General features: G+C 41.3%; 1 protein-coding gene across 3 annotated transcripts in view; it reads left to right on the top strand.

Moving 5' to 3' along the window:
* TNRC6B (trinucleotide repeat containing adaptor 6B) overlaps positions 1-21436 on the top strand; it is a 205105-nt gene that overhangs the window by 40094 nt on the left and 143575 nt on the right. For 2 of the 3 annotated variants that reach the window (XM_080939806.1, XM_080939804.1), the window contains exons 3-4: positions 7639-7679; positions 8975-9061. In XM_080939806.1, coding sequence (XP_080795932.1) covers positions 9017-9061 — 45 coding nt within the window. In that variant the 5' untranslated portion in view covers positions 7639-7679; positions 8975-9016. Of the gene's footprint in view, positions 1-7638; positions 7680-8970; positions 9062-21436 lie in introns of all 3 variants that reach the window. The other variant, XM_080939805.1, reaches the window with a different exon arrangement.

Raw genomic sequence — 21436 nt, 5'->3', positions numbered from 1 at the left:
TAACATCCCTATTACAAAGAGAATCTCTGTAAGCAAATAAATCCAGAAAGGTGTTAAAGGTTTATAATGGAATTCAGACAGGCCCCACTGAGGAAACAATCTCTTCGACTTGGAGATGGGTCAAGGAATACTTTACACAAACTGACCTTTGAATGATAAGTAATATGTTCCTTGGAGACACCACAGGAGAGAGAGACAGAGGGAAGGAGATGAACAGAAATATGAAAGCTTGAACCAGTCTGGCATATTTGTGAAGCAGGAAGTAGTTCATGTGTCAGGAACAATGAAAGCAAATGGGTAAGGCTGGAGAGAGCGGGGGTTAGAGCCTAGGCTTTGAAAACTACAGCATCATTTCTCTGATATAGAAGAAATTCACAGAATGTATCTGATCTTATTCACATAGTAATTAACAATTACAAAGTTGTCCTTTAGTACTGAGCACAGTACCAAGTTAAGACTATCCAAATGTAAGACAAAATGGTGGAATGTTCTGCTGAAACCAGTTGAACAAGCACTCCATGACTTAAGGCAGCTTTGCTAGCTCTGGTTACCCCTACCAATAATTTTTTCGTGCTTTGGTTTGGTTTGTTTGTTTGTTTTTTTAAGACAGGTTTTCTCTGTATAGCTCTGACTGTCCTGGAAATTGCTTTGTAGACCAGGCTAGCCTCAAACTCACTGAGACCCACCTGTCTCCCAAGTGCTGGGATTAAGGGTGTGGCATCACTGCCAGGCTTTCAGTGAATTTTTATATTGACTTTTTCATCACTTTTCTATCACTGACATTTTACACACTCCTCCGCAGTCCCGAGGTAGCACCTTTAGTTCACTGTGTACTTGAGTGTTGCCTAGGTTATTCTTTTTGTCAGAATTACAGTAAAACTGAACTGGATCCTTAAGAATGATTGTAAACCATATTTTGAAACAAACTCGTCAAGCTTTGCAGATAGATTTTTTTTCTGAAGACTTGTTTTTATTTTTAATTATGAGTATGTTTGTGTGTCAGTGTGTGGGTATATGCTTTTGAATACACCTCAGTAGCCAGAAGTGTAGGGTTGCCTGCAGCTGGAGTTGCAGACAGCTGTAAGCCACCCAGTTCTGGTCCTGGAGTCAAACTCCGGTTCTCTGCAAGAGAAATATGCACTCCTAACTGCTGTGCCATCTCTCCAACCCTGGGTGCAGGTTTTTTTAGGGGCAGGGTTTGCTTGGATTCTGGTGATTGAGTACTAAGCACACACTTTACTTTTGAGCTGCACCTGTAGCCTGTCAAGACTGAAAAGGAAACCCTTTTTTTTTTCCTTTGGTTGGTTTTGGTTTTGGGTTTTGAGGCAGGGTCTAATTCTGTGTAGCCAGAGATGCCCTGAAACTAGCTATATAGACCAGGCTGGCCTGGAACTCACAGACATTTGTCTGCTTCTGCCTCCTGATTAACTGTGATTAAGGGTGTTAACTACTACACCCGACTAAAGGAAACACAATTAAAACCACTATGATTGATTCTACAGGAACAACCAAAGTTGAGAGAGAATAAAGGGCAAAGAAGGAAACAAGTTACTGATGACTCACAGTAAAGAGGCGCAGCAGTAGGAAAGTCAGGGATGAGTTTTAGAAATAAAACCAAGTGGATAGCAGAAGGAAAGGATACAGATAAATGCAAGGAGTTTCTCATGGGGTATTGTTGTCTGCCACCATACAAACACACATGATGATTAACATGAAGAAAAACAATTTGTTTTGATTCAGGGTTTCTTAGGTATAAGCCCATGCTTCTGATTACAACAGTATATTGTGGCAGTAGTCTTTGTCAGAACAAAACTGTTTTGTTTACCTTGTGTTAGTAAAGAAGAAAGAAACCAGCATCCCTCCTTCCACTCCAAGAGCATGTTCTCAACGACCCAGAGATGTATAGGCCTGAACACTTTCCAGTCTGACTCTGGGGACTGGCTTCTTAATACCTTGAGGGCATGTAAGATCTAAACTATAGTAGATATAGCCTGGGAAGTACAGAGGGATACTAGCATGTTATGTGGAAAGAATTGAGATGCTTGTCTGAGTGACTGGTAGAAGATGACATATATGGGAAGAAACGAGATCAGTGAAGAGTTGGTGAAGGAAAGGTTTGCTGCTAATACTAAGGTAAGAGGATGTGGGGAAGAGGACCCAATAAAAAATACTCTCCCTACCAAGTCCTGAACTAACTAGCAGAGGCATAGGACAAAGGGGTGGGACGAGTAGGGATCAAAAGTTTCCTACTATTATGAATGCAGTTGGCTCTAGAGAGCTGGCTTATATCTGAGGGCAGGTAGGCCTTTTATTATGAACTCTAAGACCTAACAAGTGTTGAGATGGCAGCCCTAGTTTGAGGTCAGCCTCCTCTTAGAAGAATGGGGAGCAGGACAGAATGGGTATCAGTGAGGTAAAGGTGCAGCAGAGGGGCTGAATTGTGTGAGTCCAGGTTGAGTTTCTTCTAGATACACTAATCAGATAAGCACTTCACTCTGTCAGGGATTTACATCCCTAATATTCAAACATTGGCACTGTACTGTGAGGAAGGAAACATCAAGAATATTGGGGGAGGGCCTTTCTTCTGTAGCATGCCCTTTTGTCTTACACTGTACTAGTCTTCCAGGGTATGCCCAGACCCTTCTTCCTTCCTTCCTCTTACTAGGTACAGTCAGAAACCTCTTAATTTTCATTTTCTCTTTGAAACACCTATGTATTTCTAGTGCAAACAATTCAAACAGACCTTCACTGGCTTTGTAATACATGTGCTGTGTGAAGTTTAGCTGCCTTGTAACTTATAGACAGGTAATAATTGTCCTACTTTCTGATGTCTAAAAGGCTCATACAAAGGAGTCTCTTCAACGTCTAATCTTTGCTTCAGCCATGCCAGCTTAGGAAAAGCTGGGCAGGCATAATTCAAGGTCAAGCAGCAACCTCTGTATGCTGCAGCCACCCAAGCCTGCTAAAGCCCTGTTCTCTTTGCTGAGGCCAGCACAGCTGGCATTTGCTTGCTAGGCTAGAGTGGTCAGTGTATGTGAGGTTACTTGCACAGCTGACATTTCGTATACATGAGCTTTCAGTGCCTCCAACCACTGTGAAAAGCTGTGGCTTATTCTTGGTGAGACCTGCAAACCCCTAAGCTTTTGCTAAGGCTTCTGAGCCTAATGCATGCAGCCTTGTCTCTATAGAAACAGCCACTTACCTAACGACAAAGTTGCCATAACTACAGTCACTGCTGAGGTCAAAATGCTGGGTGGCCTATAGTTTATGAGGCTCTGTAGCTAAAAGATAATGTGCAGCTTTGGTCTAATGTACAAGAAACACTTTGTCCTTCTCTAAAGCCGAGCTTGTAACAGAAGCCTCAAAAATCCCAAATGTAAAATGTTCTAAAATTTTCACTTCATGTCGTTTTCTTAAGATTTTAGTCTCAGGATTGAGAAGTTGACTCAGTGTTTAAAAACATTTGTTTTTCTTATAGAGAACCCAGGTTTAATTTTCAGCACTCACCATCTGTAACTCCAGTCCCCGTGAATGTAATGCCCTCTCCTGACCTCTGAGGACACAAGACAAAAAATAAAAACAACAACAAAAAAACAATTTCAGTTCAATACACCAGAGATTAGTGTTGTTGAGGCACAGAAATGGCACTGTCTTTCTCCTGATGGGAAATTAGATAAAAGATGATATCATCCAAGGGACCATGGTGATGCTTTTGTTACTAAACCTATATACAGAGCAGTGAATTTCTCAGCACTAGACCTCAGAACTCCCCAGACTTGATAGGTGCATTAGTATATGCCTGTAGTCCTAGCACTTGGGAAGTGAAGGCAAGACGATCAGGAGTTCAAGAGCAGTCTCAGCTACACAGTTTAAAAAACAACCAACCAGAACTCAGTTGACTTTACCTTCTGTGGGGAATTGTAAAGATGTCCCACATTTATGAGGAACCAAGAAGAATGCCTGCTTCCTGGGCAGCTTGAGGAGAAAGGTGTTGAGTGCCATATGCCTTGTGTTTCTGAGCTCTCAGAGAAGCTGTCCTTACCTGCTCTGGGGCAGCTAGAAGTGAAGGAACCAGAAAGAAGAAGAAGCCAAGGGAAAGGGCCAAGAGGTAACTGAGAATGTGAGCCTATAGGAAAGCCTCGGAGCAGAGGGGCTACTGGATGGGTAATCAATATTGGGTACCAGGTACAAATGATTGACATTAATCCTCAGGAAAAAAAATTATTCTTCCCAAGTTTCCTTAGGGACACCAAGCCTGAGAAAAGCAGTGATTTTCTCAAGATCACACATAAATAAAGCAGTAGTGATTGAATGTGTGGTTAGAGCTACAGCTATCTCTGTGTATAGTTATTGCTCCGTGCCCGTTCATGCCTAGCAACAGTGAGTTTACATGTTGTTGCCAGTCACTGGGTGGCTCCGTGTCCTCTATTGGTCGGCTTTAACCACTTCTGCTCTAACTAGAAGTCAGACTCAGTTGGGCCGTGATGAATGGGTAAGAACTTGTGAAGAAATAATGCACTAAGAAGTGAATATAGAGGCAAAAGTTGGGGTTAAAGCCATGAAGATTCTGGGGACAGGGAAAAGGAGTCACGAGAAAGAGAAAGAGCAGTGGCTGACAGAGAAGGCGGAACTGATAAAATCAAGCAAATCAGACTAGAACAAGATGTTTAATAACAAAAAAAGAGAATCGAACAGGAGACTCTAAAAGGTAAGCTAGTAGCTTAAGAAGCTTACCTGATAAGCACAAGTGTTATAGACTAGCCACTGCTGGTCTTCCTGTCTACTGTCAGTGAGATCACTGTTAGCTGAGTCAGTGGCCAGCAGATAAAAGAGGCCAGGAATGGGCAGGAGAGATGGCTCAGGGTTAAAAGCATTTGTTCATCCAAAGGACCTCGGCTTGATTCCCAGGACCCACATGATAGCTCACAACCATCTGTATCTCCACTTCTAGGGCATTTGGGCAAAACATTTATGCACATGAAATAAAACCTTTTATTTAAAGAGGTAAAGATATATCTCCTGGATGGGGCTGGAGAGAGATCTCAACAGTTAAGAACACTTGCTGCTCTTTCCAGAGGATCAGGGTTCAATTCTCAGCACCTATATGGCAACTGACAACCATCTATAATTCTAAGTCAAGGGAATCTGATAGACACTGGCACCAGGCACGCACACAGTGTGCAGACATACAGAAACAAAATACCATACATGTTAAAGGTTTTTTTAAAAGAGAGTCCAGAGATGGAGTCCTTGCGGAGGAAGCAAGGACCTAGAGCTGATGGGGGTTACCTGTGTTACCTGGGAGCAGGGAGAAGCTCTGAAGTGTGCTGATGCCGCCTGGTCTGTGAATGTGATCTGCACTTCAGCCAAGAGGGAGACACGTGGCACGGAAAGCACATCTCTCTGGACAGTGTACTAAACTATCTCCAATGCTGCCGGGTTTCCTTTTCTCTTTCTCTTCCCTCTCTTGCTTTTCAGGTAGGGCCTTCCTGTCTCCTAGGTTGGCTTCAAGTTTAAAGCATTCTCCTGCCTCAATCTTTCAAGTGCTTGGATTATAAAGTGTGTGCATACCACATCTAACTTTATAATCAAACTGAGGGCCTCAAAAATGCTAGGCAGGCACTGTACCAACTGATCTGCATCCCCAGCCCCACCAACTTAATTTTCATGGAATAATTCTGTTTATGCATAATTGCCATAAAAAGTGAAGGACATGATCAACCGTAAGAAGCTTATTTCACTTGTGAGCTCAGAGAGATTGAACAGTGTTTGTTCATCTGGGCCTGAGTAAATAGAGATTTATAAGTACAACTATGCCAATTTTACTTTTCTCATTACATAAATATGCATTTGTTTCTTAAAAACTTTATTAGTGAGCACAGTAGATATTTTGATACCCTTTACCACATACCCTTTTTAGAAATCCCTTTTTAGTCTCAGGTCTTATGACTTGGTACAGAGAGGCCTACACCAGAACAGATCTGCAGGCCTGGGTACATTCCTAAAGAGTTTCTGTGCGGGGCTGGAGAGATAGATGGCTCAGTGGTTAAGAGCACTGACTGCTCTTCCAGAGGTCCTGAGTTCAAATCCCAGCAACCACATGGTGGCTCACAACCATCTGTAATGAGATTTGATGCCCTTTTCTGGTGTGTCTGAAGACAGCTACAGTGTACTTATATATAATAAATAAATGATTTAAAAAAGAGTTTCTGTGTACATAAGCATCCATTATAAGCATCGTTTTAACTATTACATAGTGGTCACTATACTGTCCACTGTGAGGGTCATGGTCATGGGCACTGTGGTGGTGTTTACTTGTAGTGTCCACTGTGATGGTTAGTCATAGTAGACACTGGTGGTCACTGTCATGGACACTGTGGTGGTCAGCTGTAGTGTTCACTTTGAGTGTCGCTCATAGTGATCACAGTGGTGTCACTCGTAGTGTTAGTCATCTGTGATGGTCAGGTGGTCTGAATGAAAATGGTCCCCATAGACACTCCCCATAGAGTGACATTATTGGAGGTGTGGTCTTGTTGGAGTAAGAATGGCCTTGTTGGAGGAAATGTGTCACTGGGGTGGATATTGAGGTTTCAGATGCTCAAGCCAGGCCTAGTGGCTCACTGTCTCTTCCTGCTGCCTGTGGATCCTGATAGAGAACTCTCAGACACTTCTCCAGCATCATATCTGCCTCTACGCTGCCATCCTTCCCATCATAGTGATAATGGACTAAACCTCTGGATTATAAGCCAGCCCCAGTTAAATGTTTTTCTTTATGAGTTGTGGTCATGGTGTTTCTTCACAGCAATAAAACCCTAACTAAAACAGTCAGTCATGATGGTAACTGTTGTAGTTACTGTGGTGGCCATGTGTAGTGTTCACTGTTGGTCAGTCAGGTGGTCCCTGTGGTGACCGTTGGTGTGCTCAACTGTAGTGGTCACTGTCATGACTGTGGTAGTCACAGTTTCACGGTGATGGTCAATCTTAGTGATGGTTACTGTGTTGACCGTTGATATGGGCAGCTATAGCGGTCATTGCTGTGGTTGCTGTGGTAGTGGATTGTGTTCAGTGTACACCGTGTACACTTCAGTTGTAGTGGTCACTCTGTGGTCAGTGTGGTTACTAGCAGTGTCCACTATGAAGGTCACTCATAGAAGTTCCTTTTAGTTGATTTGACTAATTGTTTTTTAATAATTACATATTTGAAGTTACTAAAATATAAGCTAGATTTTAAAAACATGTTGCAAATATTCTTTTGGGAAATCTAGACTTAAAAAAAAAAAGACACATAGAGAAGGGATGGGGCCAGGATGAATGAGAGAGTTTTGAGAAAAATTGAAAAAATGAAAAGTGCCAAAGGGAAATTAAAAATATTAGCTTTGAGGGGCTTGAGCCATGATTCAGTAGTTAAGAGCACTTACTGCTCTTACAGGGGACCCAGGTTCTGTTCCCAGTGCATGCATAGCAGCTTATAATGTTCATAAATAACTAGTCCAGAAGATCTGACACCCTCTCTGAGCGCAGAAAGTACCAGACACACATGTGTACATAGACATGCACACAGGCAAAGCACTCATGTGCATAAAATAGATAAAGCTTTGTCAAAACTTTAAAGTTTAACATTATTTTTGTTTTTTTCAGTGCTGGTCATAGAACTGGGACAAATTGTGTATACCAGGCAAGTGCTCTCTCTCTCTCTCTTTCTCTCTCTCTCTCTCTCTCTCTCTCTCTCTCTCTTTCTCTCTCTCTAACCCTGGCTGGCCTGGAAGTCACAATGAAGCCAAAATTCTGTCCAAAATACCTTCCAAGTGCTAGGATTAAAGGTGTAAGCCACCATACCTGGCACCACCAGCCTTCTTAATATATGACGTTTTAATAGACTTCTTGATGCATACTCTTTGAATATTTTTTTCACATTTATTGATTGTGTGCACATACTACATGGTATGTGTGTGGAGGTCAGAGCACAGTTTTGGAGGGTTGTCCTTTCACTGCGTGGGTTCCAAAAATTGATTTTAGGGCAGTGTCACTGGTCTCAGCTCTTATTATTAGACGAAACATTGCTACTCTTATTGTATTATTCTATAAATAGCTTATTTGTGTAAAAATAAATGATCTGACATTTAGTTTCTTAGGCATATTTTTCCTTAAAAAGTATACTTAGTAATTAGAGTATCTCAGTTACTGTCTTAGTTTTGGTTTTATTGCTGTGAATAGATACTATGACCAGGCAGCTCTTATAAAAAAAAAATTAATTGGGGCTGGGTTACAGTTTCAGAGGTTCAGTCCATTATCATGGCAGGAAGCATGGCAGCACACAGGCGGACATGGTGCTGGAGGAGCCGAGAGTTCTACATCTTGATCTGAAGACAGTGAGGAGACTGGATATGTTTCACATGGGTGTAGCTTGAGCATTTAAGTCCTCAAAGCCCCACCTCTACAATGACATTTTTCCTCTAGTAAGGCCACATATGCTGTTAGTGCCATTCCCTATGGGCTAGGCATTCAAACACATGAATCTGTGTGGACCATACCTATTCAAACAACCAGTTACAAAAGCCAAGGATGTTAAACATAGTTATAACCCAAGCAATGCAGTCAATTCCAACGGAGACTCACTGTGGTATCACATCTTTGCTCATTGGCATTCTTTCTGGCAGGTGTCTACAGTAAGAGACATTGAAGGATCCATTATCACCTTTGCCAAAGGCAAATAAATGGGTAGAGAAATGTAAAGCAATTTATTACCCCAGTGCCTTTCCAACTGCCCTCCAAGCTGGGGAAGCTTCCTGCTCCAGCTTTCCCTCTTTTTTTCTCTTCCCAGATGCCTTACAACACATATATGCACACTGAGAGGTCCACATAGTTAAAGTCATTGCTTCATCCAGGATATCCATGGCAGATTTTCACTAAGTGTTTGAAAAAGCAAACTTTTGCCTTGAAGTCCTTACATGTTTTCTTTTTACTTCCCAGGCAGTGTTTGTGCGTGTCTGCAGAGTTTTGCACAGAGTCTGTTCCCATGCAAACCAATGAGGGAGAAGTAGAGGAAGAAAGCAGCTCCCAGGTCAGTACATGATTCTACAGAGCAACAGATGGAGAGCAAGCTGGGCAGCAGTGGCAGTGGATGACTGAGCGGGCGTCTGCTGTAGGTGAATTCAGGAACTAGACGGATGAGATCTTTGTTCTCTGTTCTTCATCATTTTACTCTGTGTGTGTGTGTGTGTGTGTGTGTGTGCACGTGCACACATGCGCACATGTGCAAGAGAGAGACAGACAGACGGAAGGACTGACTGACTATGGATTAAATCCAAGGCCTGACTTACGCTAGACAAATTCTCTACCTCTGACCTATATACTCTTATCCCTTTTTACATTTTATTTTGAGACAGGCTCAGATTAGGTCACCAGGCTGTCCTTGCACTTACTTGGCAGCCTAGCAAGCCTTGAGTTTGTGATCCTAAGAGAATGGTATTAGTATTATATTGTAAATTATATTATGAAAATTGTATATACTTGTGAAAGTTTGAAACCAGCCAGAAATGTAAGGCAGATTTTGTTTTGTGGGATGGAAGGAAACATTGGTTCTCTTGGTTTTTAGTTACTTAATGACATTAGTTCAAAATCAGACTAAAAATGAGAGAACACAGCTGGGCACAGCAGCACATACTTTTATTCTACTTGGGACACTGAGATAGGAAGAGTGCCTTGAATTTGAGGCCAGACTGAGCTATCAAATGAATAGCAATCCATCCAGGCCTACATAGCAAATCCTTGCCTCAAATTAACAAAAAGAGAAATTGGATTTTAATCTAATCATCATCAGTCTTTTTAATTCAAAAATTTTATCTTCTGTCTTGATGTTTTATATAAAATCTTATATTTGTAATGATTTTTGTTAATGTAGAACTTTATCACAATTCTATCTTAACTTAATTTTGGGTATCTGTGAATAGAAAGCTGGTTTGGAGGGTAAGTGGAGCATTTTCTGTAAAATGTGGTTTTGAGCTAAGTCTCTTTCTTTTCTTAATAATAATTTTTAATATCTTGCCTGCATATGTATGTGCACCGGTACTGTACATGGTACACAAGCATGTCAGCAGAGGGTGTGGAACCTCCTGGATCTGGAGTTAAGGATGGTTGTGAACCACCATGTCAGTGCTGGGAACCAATCCTGAGTTCTCTGCAAGAGAGAGATCTTAGCAACTGAGATCTCTTTCCAGGTCACTGTGAATACCGTGAAGGACAGAAAATAATACATAGATTAAAAGGTGACTAGGAAGAAGAGCTGGGATGGCGGAGAAAGGCCTCTGAGACTGATGTTAGCTAAAGAGCCAGGCGGCCAGCACTTTAAAAGTGAGGAAAGCAGTGTTCTATGCAGAAGAAAGGGCTACAGAGCCCCCACCTGTTCCAGGAACTATCAGATGCCCAGGTGGCCCAGTGTGATAGCAGATTAGAGAAGGGTGGAGAGCCTGTGCTCTTCAGAGGCCACAGTGGCCCTGTTCTCTCAACTGGGCAGCCATTTACAGCTGTTTCCTCTGGGAAGAACAGAATAAATGATTGTTTGAGTGATCAGCTTACCATCTGGAGACTGCTGGAGAGAGGTAGGAGAGGAATTGGAACCCTGAGTGGCAGCTGTCAAGTGAGAGGGAAGCCCATGGTTCTGTGATAGTTCTGAAGACAAAGGAAATACAGATTTGAAGTGTGTTTTAAAGTTAACTGATTTCACCTTAGGAGGGCTTGAGGTTCTTTTGCATCACAAATCAACAGGGGAATTTCCAGAAAAACGGAGATGGCTCAGTTGGCAAAGTCTTGCCTTGCAAACACAAGGGACACACACACACACACACACACACACACACACACACACACGCTTTTCCTTTCTCTAAACCAATGAAGTGCTAGGATTATAGACACATTTGGTTTATGTGGTACTGGGGGTCAAACTGAGAGCCTCCTTTGTGCTGAGCAAGCACCCTACAAATTGATATATAAATATATATATTTATAATTTTTTAAAGAAGGAATAAGGGCTGGAGAGATGGCTCAGCGGTTAAGAGCACTGACTGCTCTTCCAGAGGTCCTGAGTTTAGTTCCCAGCAACCACATGGTGGCTCACCACCATCTGTCATGGGATCCAATGCCCTCTTCTGGTGTCTGAAGATAGCAACAGTATACTCACATACATAAAATAAATAAATAAATAAATAAATAAATAAATAAATAAATAAATAAATCTTTTTTAAAAATTTAAAAAGACGAAGTTTAAAGAAGTAATACAAGCTAGTATGGTAGTTTACACACATAATTTCAGCACTTAAGAGGCTGAGGTAGGATTGCAAGTTTGAGCTATCCTGGACGGTATAGAAATTCCATATCAATCTCAGCTACATAGTAAGACCTTGTCTCAGCGCACAAAGAAAGGGACTGGTAGGGCACATCACTGTGGAAGATGCCTGCAGTGCTGGCCTGTAATCTTAGCACTGAAGAGGCTGATAATTTGAGTCCAGAAGTTTAAGGACAGCCTAACAAGAACCCCAGCTATCTATTAAAACAACAGCAAAAATTTATTAAAGGGAAACGGCATGAGAAAACCTGTGAGAGATGGTTTTGCTGGAGATGCTCTTATAGGGTGCTGTAATTTATAATAATAAAAACTACAAGTAGACACAGATGAGTTGTATCCACTAGATTTGTGAAGTAATAGTCATTGAATATGAGGATGGATGAGTTGAGGCATAGATGAGACAAGAAGAACAGATTCTGGACAACTGTTGAATCTTGGAGATGGCTGTGTAGAGAAGCTTAATCACATTCACTTTATACATACATAAAGTTCTTCTAATAAAACTTTTTACATGCTTTGTAAGTTTTTGTTTCTTTTAAGTGATATTTATTTTATCTGTGTATTTTTGCCTCCATGCATATATACACACGTGCACCATGCGTATGCCTGGTGCCATGGGTCTCCTGGAATTGCAGTTACACACAGTTGTGAGCTGCATGTGGATGCTAAGAATTGAACTCCAGTGAACATCTTTGCTTCTAACCTCTGAGCCATTTCTCCAGTTCGTTTTTGTTTCTTGAGAGAGGGTCTCCTTATGTAGTCCTGGCTGTCCTGGATCTTGCTCTGTAGATCAGGTTGACCTCAGACTCAGATTGCCTGCTTCTGACTCCTGAGCGCTGGGATTAAAGGTGTATGATGCTGCCACCACCAAACTCAAACCATTTTTTAAAAAAGACTGGAGAAGGCTGTGCTTTCTTTGAGAAAAGAAGAAAACAGTGAGTGGAAGGATCAGAAAAATATAAAATGGGCTTCAGATTTGCAAGCTTGATGGAAGCTCAGAACCAGTGTGCCAGGGTATCTGAGCTCAGGCCAGTTCCTCTTCCCACTTGGCATGGGTGAGGGATCAGGGAGGAAAATATTAAGAGGAAAGAGAGTTAGTTTAGCTTTTCTTTCTGTTGTCTTGAAAATAGAATCACTGGTCTAGAGAGTGGATTGTGTAATTGAGAACATGAATAACAAGATATCTTCTTGAGGGAGAAAGATTTAGAGTCGAAACTATGGAGCAGATATCAAGAATATTAAAAGTGGGGCTGGAGAGATGGCTCAGTGGTTAAGAGCACTGATTGTTCTTCCAGAGGTCCTGAGTTCAATTCCCAGCAACCACATGGTGGCTCACAACCATCTGTAATGAGATCTGATGCCCTCTTCTGATGTGTCTGAAGAGAGCAAGAATGTACTCATAAAAAAATATTAAGAGCAAGTATGCTGGTCAATACATTTACAAGATGCCAAGAGAATGTTAAATCGAAAACAAAGATGCCTTAGTGTGGCCTGAGTAAGGATGTTCCTCATGAAGAGAATCTCTAGAACAGTGTAATATTTTCCAGGCTTTTTCCTGGAGAGAGATGCTTACATTCAGAGAGGATTAGAGATTATATATTTGTTCAGAGTTGGGAAGTGTAGATTATGATTGTTTTCTTCTCTGCCAAAAAGAGATGAAGTAGGCAGTAGCTTCCAGAAGCTCACAGTAGGTAACTCATAGATAATTCTTAAATTATGTAAATATATACTTTCCATTATTGCTTTCGTACAACTTTATGATTTTAAAAACTATTATTATTGCATGATGTGTGTGTCGACACACATTACACTTGTGGAGGTCAGAACATTTTATGTAGTACAATTCTTTATAGGTTCCTGGGCTTGAACTCAAGTTACCAAGTTTATACAAAAAGCATGTTTGATCTGTCTTGTCCACCCTATTATTACCCTTCTTTTCCTGTTTTGTTGTTGTTGTTGTTGTTTGTTTTTTTGAGATAGGGACTGTCTATGTAGACCAGGATGGCCTCAAACTAGAGATCCACCTGCCTTTGCCTCCTGAGTGCCACCACTCCTGGCTTCCTTGATTAGTTTTACTTTTTACCTTTTTCTTTATTTCTCTTCTTTCTTTCACTACTAATTCAGCAAATATTTATTGATCACTGGTGTGTGCCAGGAACTGTCCCAGGTGCTGACACAGAGTTGTCTGTTACATTGTGATTTTGTTTTCTTTTGGTGATTGGTGTTCTAGTGTTTTAAGTAGAAACAAAAATGTTAGTTTCGTGTTAGTTTAGGACTATTGCCTATTTTTATCCTAAATGGTCACTGGAATACAATTTCATATGGCCAACAGCAGTCTTGGAATTTTAGTGAATTTAGTTGTTTTAGTGAAAGTGCATATTATAAGTGCTAAACTTATAATGCACATCAACAGAGTTGTCATAGTAAAACTCTAGAAGTCCCCTAAATATTTTTTTCAGAGGCATAGTGCTATTCCTTATATTTTTACTAAGGAACATTTCTTAGTTAATTTCCCTACTGTAAAGAACACATCCTACACACTCATCACAAGTCATTCTCTGTTCCACATTTGCAGAGTTAAGTATGAGAATTATGTACTGTAAAGTCTTTAATGGCGCATCTTAAAGGTAAGAGGTATGCACTTGGTTCCTCATTCCCTTAGAGGCTTATGTGACCTACTTCACTTGACATTTATGTGCCTGTTGACCTGAAATACATTTTATCTGTCACAGTGGCTGTTACTGATTGAATATAATGATCTTTTTATCCCTGGTGCCTTTCCTAGCTACAACAGTGTGGAAGTGCGTATTAACAGAGAGGATTATCACTGTTGAAGATTTACTGTCATAGTTTGGACCTTAGCTGTTTGGTGTTATCCTTTCTTTTATTGAGATATTATCAAAAATGGTATACTTTTAAGACATCTAGTTAATTAAGTTTACAAGCACTTACTAGGTACTTAGGATTTACTGTATCCTAGCTATATGTGTGCCAAGCTAGCCAAGTTATATAGTGCCTGCACCCTGGGAGTTTCAGTCTACCTGAGAGTAAGACTGGGCTGTGGTACTGTTACTAAATTGCATTATTCCTTAGAGGAAGCCTCATAGTGAAGAGGGAACACTTGGACTGGGCTTTGGGGGAAGAATATTAGGTTTCTGGTATACAGGATAGTGTGGATGTAGGTAGAGGCTAAGCAGTGTTATAAGTAGAAGGACCTGTGTAGATACCCCATTCTGAAGGATGCATATAGTAACTTCTCATTTCTTTAATGTGGCTTCACATAGAGAAACCTGGCAAGGGTCAACCAGAGGAGCAAGTTCAACATTATCAGTGATGTCATGCTTCCAGTATGTGCCGTTGATGTAATGTGAAATAGCACTTCTTCCTTAAACTCAGTGCCCTACTCTACTCAGAAAAATACAAGAATGATTCCATGTGAGGGTGTTCTACAAAATAGCTGACTGCGGATATCAAGGAAAATAAAAATGTCTGAGAAACAGCCAAGAGGAGCCTAAGGAGACACAGTGACTACATGCAGTGTGTTATCCTAAGTGGGATCCAGGGACATGTGTAAATACTAATGAGATCTCAGTGGAATACACACTTGAGTAAATGATAATGTGTCATTATGGTTCTTTAATTGTGACAAATGGGCCAGGTTAAGACCAGGGTAATAATGTGCATAGACTAGGTTAGGGCATGTTTAGAAAAGCTGCTTCTTTGCAATTTTCTTGTAACTCTTAATTTGTTCTAAAAATAAAAAGAAGTTTCGTTAAGTACCCACAGCAGCCTTGTGCTGTCTTTAATAACTTGGTGGTAGTTGGCTGAGCTCAGTAGGGCAGTTCTTTTGCTCCAATATTGTATTGGCTGGCTCTGTAATCAGCTGGATGCCCAGTTGTTCAGAAATGTCCCAAACAGCTCAACCCATGGCTGGCAGCCAGTGTCAGCTGCCAGCTGGGAGCTCAGCTTGAGGCTGTTGACTAAGCATTGAGGTGCATCTCCATGTGACCTTTCTATTTGCCTTAAGGTGGCTGGGATCCACCAGGGCATGTTCCAAGAATGCAGAAGCCACAGATATCTTAGGGCCCAGCCTCAGAAGTCATCCATGTTCTGTCAGATGGACTCCAGATTTAAAGGGCAAAGGCAACATTACTACCTGTCAGTGAGAAGTTTGGCAAAATACTCAAGGCTGTCTTCAATGTACTACACAGCAAGTAGAGTGCTAGATGCCAGAATGAAGAAGACGGTGACAAGTGTGGATTATTTTAGACTGCAGAGTTTCCAGAATCAGCAGCAGGTTATGAAAAGGGAAATGAATTCCTCATTTTGCTTTACAGTTTTCTTTGACTAGTCTTGGTGGAGGAGATAGACTAAAATATTTGGATGACCTTGAGGTTTCCAAAGAAAGAGAATCTGAGTTCCACATGGTAGCACATAACCATAATCCTAGCACTAAGGCTGAGACAGGAGAATTATAGATTCAAGGTCAACCTGGGTAACATAGTCAGACTTTGTTGCAGAAAATCAGGGAGTTAAGGAGAATAATTTGGGTCATTTCCTTTGGCTTTTGAGCTTTCAGTATAGGTCCTAATGTGAGGCATGAGGAGGGGAACCCACCACCTTTCTGGGTAGTTTTCTGACATATGTGTGTGTCTCATGCTGCAGAGCATATTTGTGGAAGTCAGAGAACAACTTGACAGAGTCATCTTTCTCCTTTAACCATGCAAGTTCCAGGATGGAACTCAGGCCATCATGCTAGGTGGCAGGTTCCTTTACTAGCTGAGCCATCTTACCAGCCCTACATTTCTTTTTCTCTGTTCTTCCCTTCCCTCCATTTATTATTACTTATTAATTAATTAATTAATTAATTAGGTCTTTCAAGACAGGGTTTCTTTATGTAGCCCTGGTTGTCCTGGAACTTACTCTGTAGACTAAGCTGTCCTCAAATTCAGAGAGATCCACCTGCTTCCTAAGTGCTGGGACTAAAGGGGTGTTCTATCACTGCATGACTATTTATTTTTAAGAAAAGACTTCACTATATATCCTTGGCTGGCCATATTTGTTATTAAAGGGGTGTTCTATCACTGCATGACTATTTATTTTTAAGAAAAGACTTCACTATATATCCTTGGCTGGCCATATGTGTTATTTACTTACTAATAGCACTGTTTGAAGTGAATATTGATTGAAAGAAAATTATGACAGATTAGGAGGATAGAAAAGGAAGATAAGAATTGGAAAGGAAATATTATTCTGTATTTAAAAACATATATAGGAACTGGGGTGCAGCTAAATGGTAGAGCACTTGTCTAACATAGAAATCAGTTAATCAAGCAATCAGTCAGTCTTCATTGCAAATTTTAGTAATTAACAAAATCATGTTACTAATGAGAAATGGAAATACTGGTTGTAGTTTACTCTTAAAGTTTTGGGCAGTAGGAGCAGGCATGGAGTCTGGAGAGGTGGCTCAGCAGTTAGGGTCACTTACTGCTCTAGTAGAAGACAAGCACTTTGTTCTCAGCACCGTGGCAGCTGACCAACTCCTGTTCCAGAGGCCCCGGCAATCCTCTTTTGGCCTCTGTAGGCACTGCATCATGTAGTATGCTTGCATGTATGAGCAAAACACTCATACATATAAGGTAAAGATAAGTAAATCTTAAGAAAATAAAAAAGCAGGCTGGAGAGATGGCTTAGTGGCTAAGAGCACTGGCTGCTCTGCCAGAGGACCAGGGTTCAAATCCCAGCACCCATATGGCAGCTCACAACGAAGAGTTTAGGGAGCAGACAATGATACTGGCAGAGCAGTAGAGGCAGGGAAGGGTGATGAGTAAAAAACACAGGCTTGTAGGTCAGAAGAATAAAAGAAAGACTTTTTGTGGAATAAATTCTCAAGACAGTCTTGGGCCTTATGGAGCAGGAATAGCTGCCTAGTGGATGAACGCTTTATGCTGGGGACCTGTGGAAGTGCTGACTGTAGGAGCACTGGGACACTTGCTCATTCTGGTGTCTGCCTTTTAGAAAAAGGCCTGTGGAAAGTGTATTAACGAATGCATGTCCATGCTGGAGGGCTGTGTTCTGACCACAGAGATTACATTGTTTCTGTCCATCACAAGCTCAGGCAAAGAGGAAATAAAGCAAAGGGTCACAGGCACTGCAGCAGTAGAGGTGTGGGAGCAGGTGGAAGGAGAAGGAAGTGCTAGAAGAGGTCAACACCCTCTTCCTCGAAAATGGAAGTGACTGGTGAGAAAGCCCAGAGAAGATAGGGGCCTTCCAGGCAATGCCAGGGACTAAGGTGGGAGGAGGAAGGAGAACTTATGTACTCCTGCTAAGGGACAACCTTTGTCACTTTACAGCAGTGCTCTGCAACCTGGGGCACACGCTGCAGATGAGACGGGGGGTTTGGGAAGACGGGAATATCCTAAGAGCAAACCAAGTAAGGCAAATATGGGATATTGAGAAGGAAATATTGTGCCTTTCTGTGTTAAGATCTGAAGGGTCTTTGGAAAAGAATACCCTAAAAACAGAAGCCACAGAAGCTTCTCCAAAGGTTTCAGCAGAAGGCGGGTGCTAAAGAGTTTTGTGGGCAAAGTCTAGGGTTTTTTCATTTTCATAGTGAATGTTGGGGTGAAGCTGTGTGAATTGGTGGCGAGGCCCAGAATCCAAGCTGCCTGTTTCCTAGCTAAGGTAAGAGAGAGATAGACCACCTGTTTGAGACAGATCAAAAACGTGGGGTTGTGAAATCTGACAAAAGATTTCTGAACATGTATCAACCAAAAATTAATGCAAAATCAAGTGAATAACAAACACAGTGTTTTGGGCAGTGCGTGTGGATTACCCAGCCTCAGAGCAGCTTTGACTCTGACACACAGCGTGTGTGCTTTGCATTACAGATGCTGTCACATACTGACTGAAACACCTGCCTGAGATAGAAACTATTAACAGTGTTAGGAATTCCAGTGTCTTGTTTTTGTGTGTGCACATATGAAGACCAAAGGGATAACTTCAGCTGTTTTTGTTCAGATGACAATGACCTTTTTATTGTTGTTTTTGTCCCTGTGTGTGGTATATGGATGTGCATGTGTTCTGTGTGTGCAGCTCAGCCTAACCACTGCTCACTTCTCCCTTTTATTTGGCTACTCAGGGCCTCTCAGCTCTGCATTCCAGCTGTTTTGCTATTGCTGTCCCTCTGCTGCCTCTGCCACTACTTCACTGTCATTTCTTTTATTTCCAACTGAGCCTGAAAAGGCAAAGAAAAATTACTTGGAAACAGTCATTTATTGAGTATAATGGCACAACCAAGCCTGCTTGCTTATGTAGTCATCACAGCAAACCTCTTGCGCAAACGAATGTTTGTGTTTGCACTAAGTCAGCAGTGTCTCTTTCCAGACCAGTCACAGAATTCCCGCTAGTAGGCCACTAGGGAAAGTGCACCCTCTCTGGCTGCAGAGTCATCTCGAGTTCATTGAAGTTTCTAATAGCAAAACATCTGGTACTTTGAAACAGTCCTCACTGGGCCTTGTACTTTCAGGAGTGAAAGCAAGCAGCTGGATCATCATGTGTTTTCCTGAATGTGTCAAAGGAATGTTTAAAGCAGCTGGTGCTGGGATAAGAGTGGGCATCTGGCTTTTGACTGGCAGTCCCTTTGCTCAGTGGGGCAGCAAGGGAGAGTACAGTAGCTCAACAATACTGAGTCAACACACTGCCTCCTTCCATATGTTCTTATTTACATGAATGTTCTTATAAAAACTTAAAGAACTTATCAACACCAGAATGATTTTAACAGTCTTTAAAGTTCTTTAACAATACCTAACACCTGCTCAGTGCCCCAGGTATAAGTCTCACTTGGAGTCTCATTGAATGTGAGATTAAGGAGCTCATGTATGTTATAGATTTCTTACTAAGGGGTCTTAGTAAATTGTGATGCTGTTTATGTAAGACTTAGAGGATGCATTGCTGGGTGGCAGTTGCTCATGCCTTTAATCCCAGCACTGGGTGTGTGGGGCAGGGGCAGAGGCAGGCAGATCTCTTGTAAGTTTCAGGCCAGCCTGGTCTACAAGAATGAGTTCCGGGACAGCCAGGGCTACACAGAGAAACCCTGTCTCAAAAGTTATGAGATATAGAAGGCTAAGGAGATCGTGGCTCAGTGCTTAAAGTACTTGCTACACAATGAGGAGAATAGGAGTTTGGTTTCCAGAAAACACATACATCCCAGATGGGTGTGACAGCCCATTTGTAATGCTAGCCTTGGAAGATAGAAATAGGGAATTCTCATGGAAAGCTGGCGAATGACACTAATCATATCAGTAGATTCAGAGTTTGATTGAGAAGAGACCCTGCCTCAATGATTAAGGTAGAAGAGTGACCTAGGATGATTCCTGGCATCACTTTGGGCTTTCACATGATTGTATACACATTACATGTACACCCACACATGCAAATATGTCACTATGCACATGGAAACATGCAAAAATGGACAAAGGAAAATATTGGGAAATAAAAATAGGAAAAAAATTTAGAAAACAAGACACTGTATAATTTTGAGTCTGTTGGCCAGCCAACTAGAACATGAGGGCTGGACTTAATTTCATGAGGTTTTCAGTTACTGCTGCTTAGAGCATTATTGTGATATTATAGTATTGGCTACCAATAAAACAGACTTTTCTCTGGTAGTAAACATTGGTCATAACTGAGAAGTTTTTAACTGGAGAACAGTATTCAGGAAGACAGATATTTTTGTGATATATCTGAGTGGGAAACTAGGTCTTTAAGAAAACAATTTAGACCTAAAGTTTCCAAAAATAGTACATTTCAGAGTTTTTCTTTCTTTCTTTCTTTCTTTCTTTCTTTCTTTCTTTCTTTCTTTCTTTCTTTCTTTCTTTTTTAAACCTTTTTTCACCTGATTAAAAGATGACATTTGTATGGTCAAGTGTATAAATTACATAGCTCAGTACTTATTTTGTTTGGTTTTTTTGAGATAAGGTCTTGCTGTGCAGCCATGGCTGTCCTGAAACTCCTTGTGTAGCCCAGGCTGGCCTTGAACTTGCAGTGATACTCCTGCGTTTGTACCATGATTACATCCATGAGCTACTATACTCAGTGTGATGGCTATTCTTGGTTGATAACTTGATTACATCTGAAATGAACTGCAATCCAGAATTGGAGGGCACACTTGTGATCCAGATCTTGAGGCTAGAAGACAGGTTTCTGACCTGGATCTTGACTTAGAGATCTTGAGGCATAGTGGCTATGAAAATCTTGGGTCCAGGCAAGATAGTGCATGCCTTTAATTCCAGGAGACTGAGGCAAGCAGATCTCTGAGTTCAAGGTCATCCTGGGACAAAGGTATAATCTGAGTCATACCTTCTGCTGGAGGCCTACATAAGGACATTAGAAGAAAGATTTACTTGCCAGCACATTTGTTGGGACAGAAGATTAACTAGGATAACTAACTAGCCTTGTTGAACTGAGCAACTACTAGATTCTTGCATGTCCCATTTACAGATACCCATTGTTAGGTTCATAAGACTACAGTCATTACGGTAAATTCATTTAATATGTATAGAGACAGTCTATAAGTTCTGTGACTCTGAGACACCAGCTAGTGATTTTTAAAAACATTTGTGTTTATTTTGTGTTTATATAGTATATGGATACATGCAAGCCACAGTGTATATGTGAAAATCAGAAGACAACTTGCTGACATCAGTTCTCTTTTTCCTCCATGTGGGCTCCAGGGGTCAAACTCATATTGTCAGGCTTAGTGGCAAGTGCCTAACCCTGAACATGCACCATGGTACTTGTCTATCTTCCACAAAACTAGATCTGTAAGAAATGGATATTTTTTCCCTCATTAAACTGTGATCCCAGCTCTTTGGACCTATTCGTTGTAAGGGTCCATGATTCACCGAAGAATGATATTTGAGTCTGGAGAGACTCAAATCGTATGCAAAAGCAAAGAACATTTTATTTATTCTGCAGAAGTCCAACATGCTGAAGTCTATCTACCATTTACCAAGATGGAGATGCCCAAGTAAGTTCGCAGGCCCAATTTAAAGCACATTAGGGGAATTCCATAGAGGGGTAGGTGAGCTTTAT

The sequence above is a fragment of the Micromys minutus genome, assembly GCF_963924665.1.
Source record: "Micromys minutus genome assembly, chromosome: 27".
NCBI lineage: Eukaryota > Metazoa > Chordata > Mammalia > Rodentia > Muridae > Micromys > Micromys minutus.
This window is presented reverse-complemented; position numbering and strand designations above follow the sequence as displayed.